This window comes from Apus apus, chromosome 8, assembly GCF_020740795.1.
Source record: "Apus apus isolate bApuApu2 chromosome 8, bApuApu2.pri.cur, whole genome shotgun sequence".
Classification (NCBI taxonomy): domain Eukaryota; kingdom Metazoa; phylum Chordata; class Aves; order Apodiformes; family Apodidae; genus Apus; species Apus apus.
Window position 1 is genome coordinate 1,521,623 of NC_067289.1, and position 14,667 is coordinate 1,536,289.

At 47.8% G+C, this 14,667-nt stretch overlaps 1 protein-coding gene across 2 annotated transcripts in view; it reads right to left on the reverse strand.

Moving 5' to 3' along the window:
* Nucleotides 1-14,667, reverse strand: part of EHHADH (enoyl-CoA hydratase and 3-hydroxyacyl CoA dehydrogenase) — a 33,514-nt gene that overhangs the window by 16,660 nt on the left and 2,187 nt on the right. The window contains exons 1-4 of one of the 2 annotated variants that reach the window (XM_051625925.1): nt 10,119-10,236; nt 3,264-3,367; nt 2,314-2,486; nt 832-943 (exon numbers count right to left, since the gene is read on the reverse strand). In XM_051625925.1, the coding sequence (XP_051481885.1) occupies nt 832-943; nt 2,314-2,486; nt 3,264-3,367; nt 10,119-10,192 (463 nt within the window). In that variant the 5' untranslated portion in view covers nt 10,193-10,236. Of the gene's footprint in view, nt 1-831; nt 944-2,313; nt 2,487-3,263; nt 3,368-10,118; nt 10,237-14,667 lie in introns of those variants that run through there. The other variant, XM_051625926.1, reaches the window with a different exon arrangement.

Below are 14,667 nucleotides of genomic sequence, written 5' to 3' on the forward strand. Positions count from 1 at the left end.
CTGCTAAAGCAGGATTGCCCAGAGCACATTCCCCAGGGCTGCATCCAGGAGGTTGGAATATCTCCAGAGAAGGAGACTCCACACCCTCCCTGGGCAGCCTGTCCCAGGGCTCTGTCACCCTCACACTAAAGAAGTTTCTCCTCATCTTTCAGGGGCACTTCCCACGTTCCAGCTTGTGCCCATTGCCCCTCGTCCTGTCCCTGGGCACTGCTGAGCAGGGTCTGGCTCCATCCTCCTGCACCCACCCTGAGACACCTACAGGCATTAACAAGGTCTCCCCTCAGCCTCCTCCTCTCCAGGCTGAACAGCCCCAGCTCTCCCAGCCTTTCCTCATCAGGGAGATGCTCCAACCCCCCCAGTCATCTTTGTTGCCCTCCCCTGAACTCTCTCCAGCAGTTTCCTGTCTCTCTTGAACTGGGGAGCCCAGAACTGGACACAATATTCCAGCTGTGGCCTCACCAGGGCAGAGCACGGGGGAGAATGACCTCTCTCAACCCACTGACCACACTCTTCCTCATGCACTCCAAGATTTCAATGGCCCTGTTGGCCACAAGGACACACTGCTGGCTCATGGATCATTTACTGTCCATCAGGACTCCCAGATCCTTCTCCTCTGAACTGCTTTCCAGCAGGTCCTCCCCTAATCTGTATTGGCGCTTGGGGTTCTTCCTTCCCAGGTACAGTACCCTATACTTCTGCTTGTTGAACCTCATTAGGATCTTCTCTGCCCAGCCCTCCAGGCCGTAGGTAAAAGAAATTAATGTTATCTTGGAGGAAGCTGGTGGTGTGACCCAGTGCCAGATAGAGCAAGGCCAAGGCCCAATACTTTACCTGTAGTGATTAGATCCAGAGCAGCTGGTACCCCAATCAGTCTGGGCAGTCTCTGAGTACCTTCACCACCTGGAAGTAACCCAATGGTGACCTCTGGTAAACCCAGCCGGGCCTAAAATGAAGTCAAATTCAACAACAAATCTAATTAGAGTGATAATAAACTGAGCAGAACAGAGGAAAGTAAAGCAGACCTGATTCACACATTGCTCCCTAGGAAGCCTCAGAACTTCTACATAGAAAACTCCATCCTTGCTTTTTGCCACATAAGACATTAAGACAAAAGCTCACTTGACCATTTGGGGGCTTGTGTACAAATGCAGAGGGAAAACATCACCTTTTTGTGGGGAGATGGGTGCTAGCACAGCACAGGAGAGCTGCAGGGGCAACAGCACCCCCCAGACTGACACGTGTAACTTCAAGCAGTTGTTACCAAATGCTGGTGGGCACTCTGTGACCTCACTGCTACCTTCTTGCTCTAATTCTTGGAAGTTTAGTAAAGGAAAATTGGTACCAGCCACATACTGAACTCTTCCCTGATTTTCTTTCAAATGGCTCTTGGTGCACGTAACACGTAACGTGTGGTTATGGCAAAGAAGACAGGGGCAGCAGGAAGGGAGGTCCTATCTTAAAAAGCTATCTAGATTTTGTTGTCTCATTAAAAAAAAAAATGCATTTAATCTTTCCCATTGAGCTCTTAAGACATTTGGAATCAATTTAAGACCACTACTTATGGCATCCACCCTAGGTGGCATATAAGGTGATCAGAACACCTCATGCTGTTACAGCAACCCAGAGTGGTGGAGAAACAGTGATTCCCAGGGCAGAAGTGAGGGGATGGCCCTTCAGTGAAGAGCCTCTACAGGGAGACCAGGTACTGCCTGAAGATGGCTCAGCATTCCTGAATCTTGAAGGAGGGGATTCCGGAAAACAGACTGATCACTCTTTAAAAGACTCTTGAAGCTGTCTTTTGGTCAGAGTGCTCTGAGGTCCCAGAGCTCTTGGAGAATCAAACCATAAATACTCTGTGCCAGCTGAATTTCAACTACCTGTTCAAACCAGGCCACTACCAGAAAGAACTGCAAAATTCACAGGGCTGGGGGAAAAATACAAGTAAGGGAAAGTCACACTGTGTGAGACAGTAAGACACAGTCATCTTCTTCACAATATAGATAATGGCTACTGAGAGCCAGGTGAAATGAACACTTGTTTACTGCTGTCTCTGTGCAGCCATCTCATTCTACTAGTTACAAATACATTTTATAAATTGCTTGAAACTAGTTACTTAATAAGGCTCAAGAAAGCCTGTCACGGGCAGTGCTGCAGGCAGAGTCCTGTAGGTACAATTCCCCCCTCCTCTGGGCAGAGGACCTCAGGAGAGCCATGCTGTCCTACTGCCCCCCAGGACATCCCACCCTGTCCATGCCCATGGGTAGATGTCTGGTGATGCCTTCACCAGCCTCTCTAGTTTGGAGCATGTGTTACCTTCACATGTGCCACCCGGTAGTGGCAGCCAAGTGCCACCTCCAGGCCTCCTCCCAAGGCAACACCTTCAATGGCAGCCACCACAGGCTTCTTGCTCTGTTCTATGAGAGAGACGAGGTGCCCCAAGCCAAGACCATGTCCCCTGACAGAAGAAAATCCTCGGATGTCAGCTCCTGGGTTAGCACAAAGAGATGAAGAGGAGTCAGTGGGGAAGGCAGTGACTGGATTGATCCTTCCCTCTGTGCCACTGAACAGAGCTGCTCACGGATGATCAGGTCCTTGCACAGCCTACTGCTGGCAGGAGACTGGCTAACAGGAATTGACCTCAGAAACCCAGCTCCTTGACCCCCTTCAGAGAGTTCAAGGTACCTGGGCCAGGTACACAAATAGATGGGAACTGTCATGACCATGCATTTACTACAGAAATGGTGAGTCTGGACTAGTTAAGTGCAAGTTCCCACTAACAAGCAGTGTAGAGCTCCACAGAAATTCCCTAGCTTCCCAGGTTTCTACAACTGGAGATATGCTGCTCAGCACTGCCCCACCCCAGGTATGGTCCCCACACTGGACCAGTTGATGCCCCAGAGATATTATACAAACAAAACTATGGAGAGTAAGGAGGCACCAGTACATTAGGGAGATGAGCAGCTGTCCCTCATTCCAAACCTGCCTGGATGCCATCCTCTCCAATCTGCTCTAGATGACCCTGCTCTGGCAGGGGGACACACTAGATGATCTCCAGAGGTCCCTTCCAACCCCGACCATTCTGATTCCAGGATGAACATGCCAGCTTGTTTCTGGTGGAATAGCAAAAGCCAGTTGTGTTGTGGCCATTTCCAGGCAAATCAAGACTGTTTTCAGCAGTGTTATGAGGCAGAGAATTTTCAGGCATGGTGGGTGGAGAGTATTTCCTGTTCTTCTTGGGCTGTGTTTGATGAAAAATTTCTTACCTGCACTGAATTTCCCATTTTCACCATAAATCATAACAGCTTTCACTGAAGGATCTGCATCTGCTCTCTTCAGTCCATCCTCTAATGCCTGGAGAACTGTCAAACTGAAAAAAACCCCAGAGATTCAGTGAGTAACAATCAACTACATTACCTTTCCAAGAGGTGTGTGTTATAAACACCAAGTGCCTCAGTGAAAATGAGCAGTAAGTCCAAGCAGGTCTCTTCCCTAGCCTGTCTTCTGCCACAGCCTCTCCAGGTGAATCCTCTCCTTAGTCTCCCTCTTCTTTCAAGGGGAAGCATCAAAATCCAACAAGCTTATGACTGATGACCTGTCTCCCTTCCTGGAGAGCTTCCGGCAATAGCATTGCTGTTTCCAAAGCAAGGAAATGTTCTTTTGAAAATGTCTTTATGAATTAAAACATGCAGATTTTGAGGAAAATAGTTTAGCATAATTTAAAAGTAATTAATGCCAAACCACTGGCAATCTAATAACTTTTTTTAAAGGGATAAAAACCTATCTTTCCAAAACCTGACCCAGAGTTGGTGCTGTGCTGATGATCATAAGGCTTTCACCTTGAGAAAATCTGTATATAGGTTCAGTCTTAAACTTGTGTGGGATCTGTCCAAGTGAATTTGGGCCTAACACACCACATAGAACATTGTCCTTGTCTCATCTGACCATATTTCCACAGGCACAAGCAGTAAATGAGGCCAGCAAAGAATCAGTGAAGAAGTTCAAAATTGAACAGTCAAAGTATAAATAGTATTTTTATAAATCAAATGTTTAAAAAATCTGACCTGACTGTATGCCCACTTGGCATTTGAAGTTTAGAAGCTAATTATACATGTGTGTGTAGGGATGGACATGGAGAGTCTAGTCTTTCAGAAGACTACAGAAGATGGTAGATAAAAATAGAAGCATTACCACCAAACACTTCCTTAATAGAAATATTATCACAAATTGTGTGTATCTATAATTTAGCTATTAAAATATATGAATACACACACTTGTATATAAGTGAATGTATAGTTTGTGAGACAGACTTTTCTGTGTGCTTATGTCTATATATAAAACACATGTAGATAATGCCTCTCATCCAGGAAATCTAAGCCACAAGTGGCTGGAGGAATTCTCCAAGGGGTGTCACACATGCTTGCCCTGTCCTTTATAAATACAATTTCTGCTCCTAGACCTTCTCCAAGCTGTGAGGCCAGTATGCTTGCTGGCTCATGACAAGGGAGAAGAGCCCTGTTAGTGAATTAAAAGGAACTGATCACAGAATCATAGAATATTAGGGTTTGGAAGGGACCTTTAGAGATCATCTAGTCCAACCACCCTGTCAAAGCAGGATCACTTAAGGCAGGCCACAGATAAATGCATCAGGAAGGTTTTGAAAGTCTCCAGAGAAGGAGACTCCACAGCCTCTCTGGGCAGCCTGTCCCAGGGCTCTGTCACCCTCACAGCAAAGAAGTTTCTCCTCATGTTGAGGTGGAACTTCCTATGTTCTAGCTTATGCCCACTGTTCCTTGTCTTATTACTGGGCACCACCAAAAAGAGACTGGCCCCTTCCTCTTGACACCCACCTCTCAGATATTTATAGACATAAATATTCCCTCTCAGCCTTCTCAAGACTAAACAGCCTCAGGTCTCTCAGCCTTTCTTCACAGGAGAGATGTTCAAGTCCCTTAATCATGCTTGTAGCTCTCTGTTGGACTCTCTCCAGTAGACCTCTGTCTCTCTGGAACTGGGGAGCCCAAAACTGGATACAGTATTCCAGGTGTGGTCTCACCAGAGCAGAGGGGGAGGAGAACCTCCCTAGACCTGCTGCACACACCTTTCCTAATGCACCCATAGAAAGGCGTGATGCTTGGTTTGTGTTTTTCAGTACACTTGAGGGCATTTCACTTAAAAATAAATTTGTCATAGATGTAAAATATCATCACTGTACTTGGGCACTCCTTCTCAGTGTGTCCAGGGTGGGTGATGCCATGTTTATAGGAGCTTGCTACAGTGGAAATCCAAAGGCTGAGGAGGAAAAGCAGGTGATTGTGGGCAGCTGCTGTGAGCCAGCTGTGTGGAGCTCTGCCAGCCATTCCTCCTTCTAAATCAACAACTGAGAGAAGCTATTAGCAGAGTTTATTAATCAGGGCTGTTGGCTGAGGGGAGAGCTGGGGGGCTGCCTAGAAGGTCTCTGGAATCAGCTGCTGCCTGGGTAAGGCCATGCTCCACAGCAGGATCAATGGGAACCCTGAGACTTGGCAACCAGAGACCGAGAAGTGTTATTTTTGGGGAGAGAACAGCTGGTTATGTACCAATTGTCTCCTCCAGACATCAAAGGCAGCTCTGAAGTCTGACATCAGTAGTGGGGCTGAAAGCTGAAACTTAAAATGAGAATAATTTGGCCATGACAAAGAAAAACTATTAGGTGACTCAGTAAAGGTACTTCCAGTGTGTATACTTCCATGCAGCAGAATATAAAAGCCTTTCCCTTTTAATAAATGGTTTCATATTATGTAGGAAAAAATGCATATTAAAATGTTGGGGTTTATCTCATTCCCTGTGGAATATCAAGTGCTGTGGCTGCTGCTGTGTGAGGAGGACCCACAGGCTGCACCCAATGCTCACTGCTGTCAGAGCACTGTTTTTGCATCAGTGGGGAGCCAGGACATAGAAATACTGAACCCACCTGCAGCTGGAAGATGAAAGGGAAAGCCATTAAGAAATGCCATTAGACTTCACAAACCATGGTGTAAAGAGGGGGGAAAAATATGAACCAGGATTCTGAACAGATGTTAGAGTACTGAGTTGAAAATATTCTCTAGAAAAATGGCACAGTTCCCTCAGGAACAGACAAGAAGCAATCAAATCATTCCTGTGTGTTGTAGGCACATGATCAGCAGGCACAAAGTGCCCACATAAAAGGCTTGTCTGTAATAACTGGAAAGCTTCAGAATTTTCTGTAGGAAATCAGTTATTAGCCCTTAGTACTCAAAACATACTCCTACCACAAGTAAAATTAGTCATCAAGGTTGCAAAAACATAACAGTTCAATCCCTACATGACCTGTGTTAACACAACAGAACTATTTTTGCCAAAATAACTTGACCCTGCACTTCATAAATATTTCTCCCTCCATGCAGTTTTATCCCAGTGGGATTTTTTTGTGGGTCAAAATGGAAGAAACATCAGACTTTCTGCAGTTTCTTTTTCCCCTAAGATGGAGCAGTGAGTTTGCATCAGGGTACGTTACAGTCCAACAGGGAAGCTGCACTGCTTTGTAACTCATGTTATAACTGGTACTGAAAGGTAACATCTTTGATGAAAGCATCATAGTAAAATGTATGACAGTAAAACCATAAACATACTCCAGTGTCACAGCTTCAAACAGCTAGAGCATTAAAGAAACAAAAAGTCACTCCAATTTGCATATGTGTTTCATCACAGAATCACAGAATGGTCATGGCTGGAATAGACCTCTGAGATCACCAAGTCCAACAATAAAACAAACAAACCACAAAAAAAACCCTCCACAAACACCCAATCTACAATCTCAGCCACTGAAGCATGCCCTGAAGTGCCAGATCTACACATTTCTTGAGTCCCTCCAGGGATGGTGACTCTACCACCTCCCTGGGCAGCCTGTCCCAGTGCCTGACCACTCTTCCAGTAAAGAAACTCTTCCTCATCTCCAGTCTGACCCTCCCCTGGTGCAGCTTCAGGCCGTTTCCTCTGGTCCTGTCGTTATCCACTTGGGAGAAGAGGCCAAAGCCCCTTTACTGCACCCTCCTTTCAGGGAGCTGTGGAGAGCAATGAGCTCTCCCCTCAGCCTCCTTTTCTTCAGAATATACAGCCCCACTTCCCTCAGTTGCTCCTCATATGACTTGTTCTCTAGACCCTTCACCATCTTTTTTGCTCTTCTCTGGACACAGTCCAGCACTGTGACAGTGTCCTTCATTTAGCAGGAATCATGCAAAAAATTCACTCCATGGATTCCAATCAACACTTAATCCCATGCCATTAAGTCCAGCTCCACCGTGTAGACTCTTTTGACTGCAAAAAAAGATGATTCAGTGTCATGGGTTTCAGAAGCACAGCCCAGGTGCTGGTCAAGACCACGTGCACACCAGGTAAGAGAATATGCTTATAGGTGACCACACATGGTTATTTCTGTTTTGCATAAAACTCATGGCAGTGATGATGGGCTGGATTTGTAACAAGGTTTTATTAGTTACCTTAATAATTTCAGATCTTAGTTGGGGTTTGTGTATGTGATCTTTTTTCATTAAAAAAACCTGAAAATTAACGTGGTCATGTTAGAGAAAAGAAGTTAAAGAAGTGAGACTCAAATCCAACAGTAGAAAATGCTGTTTCTGGAAAACATGCAGGTCTGGTTCTTCCCCAACATCCACAGTCACTGTGTTGGGGATGTTGCTGTGTGCATTTAGGTAGGTGAGGCTGCAGCAGAGCAAGAAAAAACCCAGCAGCCTCTTAAAAAAGCATCTGTGCCCGGTGAGAAATTACTTTTTCAAGATCACAGGAGATGGCTCCTGTCTTTTAACTTTCACTGCCTGTTACCACCTATGTAGTCCAACATTTCCAACAGCAATCACAAACCTGCTTCCCTAGGGCCCAGTACCTAAAGCAAGCAGAAGCAGAAGGAACACATTGGGATCAGTCTGCTCCACCTTTCCTCTAGTCCACCTATAGCCAGGTCTAAGCTAAAAACCACCTGATGGCAAGTACAAGGTAATTATTGATTCCTTCTAAGACAGTTATTGCCCTGACACATGATCATAAACCACAGGAATGTCTCAAGATAGAGCTTTAAGGCAGCTGAACTGATTTAAATCCATGCTGTGGAGGTTCCCACCCTTCCCCATGGGCTCCTACTCTGTCCCTGGTGCCAGCAGTGCTCCTCGTGCAGTCACACCAGGAGCTGATGCAGAATCAAGCTGGCTGACAAACCAACCCAAACTGATGTCTCAACCCATTTGCACCCTGAGAGGGGTTGTTACCAGTCAGAGAGCACCTATGCTAGCACAGGCTGTGAGGAACCATGGCCAGGAACACAGCAGTACCACCTTAGGTTGTGTTATGGTGATATGGAGCTCATCATGAGGGAATGAACCTACATGGGTGAAGTAAGTACTGGGGGTCTCTCAGGGGCCCTCTGACTGCGGGGCTGTCATCAGGCAAAAGAGTGTGGGCAGCACTCGATGGGAACTGCCTTTTCAATGGATCTAAGGGGTCTTACTTCTTCCCTCCCAGGGTTGGGAGACAGGACCACAACCACCTTGTCTGTTAGTCCTGGTTTGTCAGAAGTGCACTCTGCTGCAAGGGCACTGAGGGGTGGCAGAGGCAGGGGTCTGTCCTGCAGAGGATGTTGTGCAGGTGCACCCAGCTGCTGTTTGAAGGCAACTCTATAAAGGGTTTTATCAAGGACTTCTCAAAAAGAGACAGAGTTAGGGCTCCTTAAGCACCTATCTTTACCTCTGTATTTTGTACTTTCTGTGGTAAGAATGGAAAGTTTACCGTGGGCATAGCCTGCAAGTTTTCTTAGACTGGCCTTGGGCACAGGAGGTTCAAGGGACGTCTCGCTCCTACATTTCTAGTTCACCTAATCTCAAGTTTGTTTTCTCCTAGTTATCTGGGCACAAGAAAATGAGCTTACTCCACTTTTAAGCATGTTGCAACAAGAGTGAGCACTGCCAGTTAAGGCAGAGCAACGTAGCTTGCTACAAAAGAGCAGCAGGTTCTACTTCCTATTCATGCTCTTGTCACTTTCAGCTTCTTGTTAACCAACTTTCTGGTTTACAAGTTGAGCATAATTGCAGTGGATTTTTTTGGCTTGTGAATATACATTATGGTCGTGGTTACAGAATAGCTCTTTTGACTACAGCTGCTTAAAAACAGCTTACGTGGTGCTCAGAACTCAAGGAACTAAACCACACAACTGGTGACAAACTCTGTAAAACCAAAAAGCACATACATCCTTTTTCGAAAGGTGAGAAACAAAAACCTCAGGGGCTTCCACGGATTTGCATTTGGCTTCTGTTTTCTTTCAGCAGCTCACGTCTGAGATTGCCCGGGGTCTTTCTTGACCAAGACCTGCAAGAGGCCAACTCCTCACTCGTTTTTTAAAAGGCAGATGAAGCTGCCTTTGCTTCAGACAGCCCAGGCTGTGGTTTCACCCGGGGTGCCAGCTGAGCCACATCTGCTCCCCCCGGCAGGGAACTGCCCAGCAACCCCCCTGGCACACCTGGGAGGAAAACCTCCTGCTGGGAGCATCATCTCGATGCCTTAAAGGCCAGAAGGGCGATGAGAAACACCTGGAGTTTTTCAACAGCGCGCAGGGGGGATGGCAGCAAGCGCAGGCTGAGGAGCCGGACATCTCTCAAAAAAAAAAAACCACCAAACCAACCACAAAACCCACACTAGAAATTACAATAAAGAGCGGGAGTCGCGGGAAAAAAAAAAAAAAAAAAAAAAATCAGCGTGTTTTTTTTCTTTCTTTTCGCAGAGGCTGGTGCCAGCACCTGAGCGGGGCGGGGAGAGGCCCCCGGGCTGGCCCCCGGGAAAGGGGGCGGAAAATCGGGGGGAAAAGGGGGAAAATCGGGGGAAAGGGGGGGAAAATCAGGACGGAAAATCAGGACGGAAAGGAAGGTGAACGGCGAGTGCCCCGTCCCGCGGAACCGGGGGGCGGCCAGCGGCTCGGGGCCGGGCTGAGGGGAGCGCAGGTCGCCTCAGGAAATGGCGGGCGCCCGCCGGGAGCCCCTTGTCGCCCGCCGGGAGCCCTTGTCGCCCACCGAGGAGCCCTTGTCGCCCGCCGGGAGCCCCTTGTCGCCCGCCGTTACCTGAGCGCGTTGACCGGCGGGTTGTGCAGGCGGATCAGGGCCACGGCGGCGCTGCCCCGCGCGTCCCGCGCCATGGCCGGCTCCTTCCCTGCCTCCCTCCTTCCCTCCCTCCCGCCCCAAGGCGGCCGGGGCGGGACGGACACGCGGCGGGTGCTGCCTCCTCGTCCCGGGCCCGGGGAGGAGGGGGAGCGTTGTCCTAGGGTGATAGAACCGTTCGGGCTGGGAAGGCCCCGTGGGATCACCCAGTCCGACCCTCACCCCTGCTCTGCAAACTTCTCCCCTAAACCAGCTCCACCAGCACCACATCCAAACCTCCCTCCAACACACCCAGGGATGGTGACTCCACCAGCTCCCTGGGCAGCCTGTGCCAGGGTCTGACCACTCTTCCTGGGAAAAAATCCTTCCTCATGTCCAGTCTGACCCTGCCCTGGTGCAGCTTGAAGCCCTTCCCTCTTGTTCTGTCACTGATCACCTGTGAGGAGAGACCAGCACCAACCTCTACAATGACCTTTCAGGGGGTTGTAGAGACTGATGAGGTCTCCCCTCAGCCTCCTCTTCCTCACACTAACCATTCCCAGCTCCTTCAAGCCTTCTTCATCAGATGGATTCTCCAGGCCCTTCCCCAGCTCCGTTGCCTCCTCTGTCCTCGCTCCAGCACCTCCAGATCTCTCTGGAATTGAGGTGCCCAAAACTGGACACAGCACTCCAGGTGTGGCCTCACCAGGGCTGAGCACAGGGGGACAATCCCCTCTCTGCTGCTGCTGGTCACTATTTCTAACACAGGCCAGGATGCCACGGGCTTTCCTGGCCACCTGGGCACACACTGGCTCGTGGCTGGTTGGTGTGTGACGTGGTCTGGGTCTGGAAAGCATCTCTCCTGCTTAAAACTCCGGCAGGGTCTGAGACCTGCGTGGTCTTTTAAAATTGTAAGCAGGGAACCTAAAGAAGTGAGGGTGTGGTAAGCTTTGCCACACTGCAAAATCTGACGTAGAAGAGTAACCAGTTTGTAAAACAAAAGCTGAAAGGGACAGAAAAAAAAATAAAAATAAAGCCATTTATAATATTACAGAAGGTATCCTTGCCACTAAAATGTGACTGAAGGGAGAGAAGTGAAGACCAGTGATAGGACAAGGGGTAATGGATGCAAATTGGAGCATAGGAGGTTCAAGGTGAGTATCAGAAATTTTTTTTTTACTGTGAGAGTGACAGAGCCCTGGGCCAGGCTGCCCAGAGAGGCTGTGGAGTCTTCTTCACTGGAGACATTCAAACCCCCCTGGACACGTTCCTGTGTGATGTGCTCTGGGTGACCCTGCTCTGGCAGGGGGGTTGGACTGGATGATCTTTCCAGGTCCCTTCCAACCCATAGGATTCTGTGATTCTATGATTCTACGAAAAGGTTCTTCAGAGGGAAAAGTCCCTGATGTTGAAGAGCTGATGACTGCCCCATGGATCCGTCGGTGCCCGGTTGTCCTGCCCTGCCACCACCCCTGGTGCAGCTCTTCCAGAAGGGATGCAGGAAACACGAGGAGGTGATTCAGCAGCACCTGCTCCCAGCACCTGGTAAGAGACAGGTCAGAGCCCACCCCAGGCCAGGGGCAACCCGCCAGGAACTCCCACAGAATCAAACCCAGCAACTACATGAGCTTCTCCCAGGTATGGAAGTGCAAAACGAGCTCTGTCTTTCCCTGTGGGGTGTAGGGTGTTGGTTTAATCTGTGGGGTGCAGCTTACTCTAATTAGCTAGCTGTGGAAAGTTAACTGGGCTTGAAATGTTTTTGGTGTCTCTATAATCTCTACCAGTGGGCAGAACAGCTGCAGCTCCTTCCCCTGGTCTGGAAGAGGTATAGATATTTGTAGAACTTGATTTATGAGTCTGGAAAGGTCTGTATGAATATATATTCTTCACTTGTAGCAACTGCTACTGTTACGGCTGTTGTGGTGGATCACAACAGCTCTTCTGTCAGTTGTTAAGTCATGTAAAAAAACCCCAAACCTCACCCAAAATCAGGGGTAATGCTCTGCACTTTGCTTGCAAAATGGTGTGTTTGGGGAGTTTATAAAAATGCTGTAAACTATGCCCTGGAGGGCTATCTGATGGTTGCATTTCTATTAACCAGAATGAAACCAAAGATCACTCTGAGTTGTACTTTCTGTTTATTATTTACAGGTCTGTTTTACTTGTCCTTTAATAATTTAACTGATGTAGCTCTGACAAAGCAGGACCCTTCTGAGCATGAATGAACACAGATTAAAACAGTTCTCAGGGAAAGAAACCTCAGTGACTCTACATGGAAGAGTCATGGAAAGCCTCAAATAAATGTTCAAGGTTTATTGTTGTAATCTTTATGTTTGTCTATTTTAATTTTTTTTTCCTTAACGATAAATAGAGTTTGGTAGTGAAAAGAAGTGCATTTCAGCTTATACAGCAGAGGGAATTAAAGTCTTCAGAGCTTTGCTCTGCATGCAAGAACCAAGTGCAAAGTCCTGAGCTTAAATGCAACTCCCAAAAAACAGTGGAGGAAGAGGAGTGCATGGGTATGGCCCCAGAGGAGGCTTCTCACTGTTTTTTCACTCACAGCTTTGCTGTTCTTTCAGCAGGCTGATCCAAGGCCACACAGCTGTGCTCTACCAGAGCAGATAGGCTGCCCTGAGAGGGGGTAGAGCTTGCAGAGCCTGTTGGTGCACTTAACCTTGACAAAATGTGATCAAGATGGTCAAGGTTCTTTCTGCAAGCTGCTCAGAAATTCACCAAAAACTTGTACAGGTCTCCAGCCCTTCTGTTTCTAAAGCTGTTTGGGGAGGAGCAGGGCTCTTCCCTGCAGAGTGCCTGGCACTTTATACTTCAGTGAGAAACAGCTGTAGACTATGAAGCCACAAGACAGGGTGGCAGCTTTCTCTAGCCCTAGGCCTGCCAAAATAAAAGGTATCTTGCTGTATGAAGAGAAATGCAGGTAAAATTACATATCTAAAATTGTTCATGTCTTCATCCTCAGCTAGGCAACAGCTCTACTCTTACTCAGCTGTGGCAGCTGATGCCATTTCAGAAGTAAGTTATGATTATGGTAGAGGCTTAACTTTGTGTAAGGAAGTTTGAATAATGAAAGACTTTTCTTTCCACAGGTCAAGGCTGGCAGTGAGGTGGGTTCTGAGTATTCCCTTGGGTGTTGTTAAGTGTTGTCATCCCTTTGGTTACTGGTCTTTTGACTTACACAGATGAGGAAAATGCTCAGGAGACACACCTGGTGCCCATTGCAGCTCTGGAGTGAGGAAAGGCCTCTCAAAATGGGAATATCAAACCCTTAGAGACTCTATTACTAGAAATGGAAAAGAGGGGTCTTCACCAAAGGACACATTTCTACAAATGTAAATGTTATGCTTTGTCTTCTGACACTCCCAACATGTGTTGCTGTAAAAAAAGCAAAAGGAAAATAATCCTGCTTCTTCCTGAGCTGGAGAAACAAAAGTCTGTCAAGTCTCCTACAAGCTCCTGGGGTCATCAGCCTTGTTCAAGAAGTGTTGAATGATACAAACAGTTATTTTTGGTTCCAGTATATCATTGATGGAAGGAATTTCAGAAGATGCAGCTTGATATGCTATAAACTGATTCACACAAAACAAAGATTCCTGGAAAATTATTATTTGACTGTGGCACAAAACATGTCTTTTTCTGTCCCCCAAGAGGTGTTTGAAAAGGAGGGTTTGCTGTGATGACCCAGCTGCAGAATTTCCACTGAAACTACCTCTGAGAGATATGGAAGCTCCAGCTAGCTGGATGGCACAATCTGAGCTGAGGTTTTGTGGTAAAACCTATGGTCACAGGGCTGAGAAGGGCAAGGAGCCTGGAAACTGACTTGTTCTTGCCAGCAGCTGGTCTAAACACCAGGCTTGAATTACACCCTGCTGTTGAAACAACAGCTCAGCAGGCCAGCTGGATTCACCAACTGGATCCTGCCTTCACCTGTAGTAAAATGCCATCTTGGTAAACATCTGATCATAAAATAGTTCTCAAAGGCTCTTTTGGTTGTTCACACCCTTAGGTGACCTCCTGTGTTAACCGTGAGGCCCTTTTCTAAGCTGTCTCCAAAATCAGCCTTCCAGAGCTTCCCTGCACTGCAGTTCATCACCTTAGGGCTGGTATGTATAGTTTTTAAATGTACAGCACAGCTAGAGTAAGTGTGGTAACTTCGGGGCCACAAAGAAGCTCAGAGGGCTGGAGCAGCTCTGCTTTGGAGACAGGCTGGGAGAGTTGGGGTGTTCAGCCTGGAGAAGAGAAGGCTCCAGGGAGACCTTAGAGCAGCTTCCAGTGCCTGAAGGGGCTCCAGGAAAGCTGGGGAGGGGCTTGGGACAAGGGCAGGGAGGGAGAGGACAAGGGGGGATGGATGAAAACTGGAAGAGGGAGATTGAGGTGAGACATGAGGAGGGAATTCTGGAGTGTGAGGGTGGTGAGAGCCTGGCCCAGGTTGCCCAGGGAAGCTGTGGCTGCCCCATCCCTGGCAGTGTTGAAGGGCAGGTTGGATGGGGCTTGGAGCAGCCTGGGCTGGTGGGAGGTG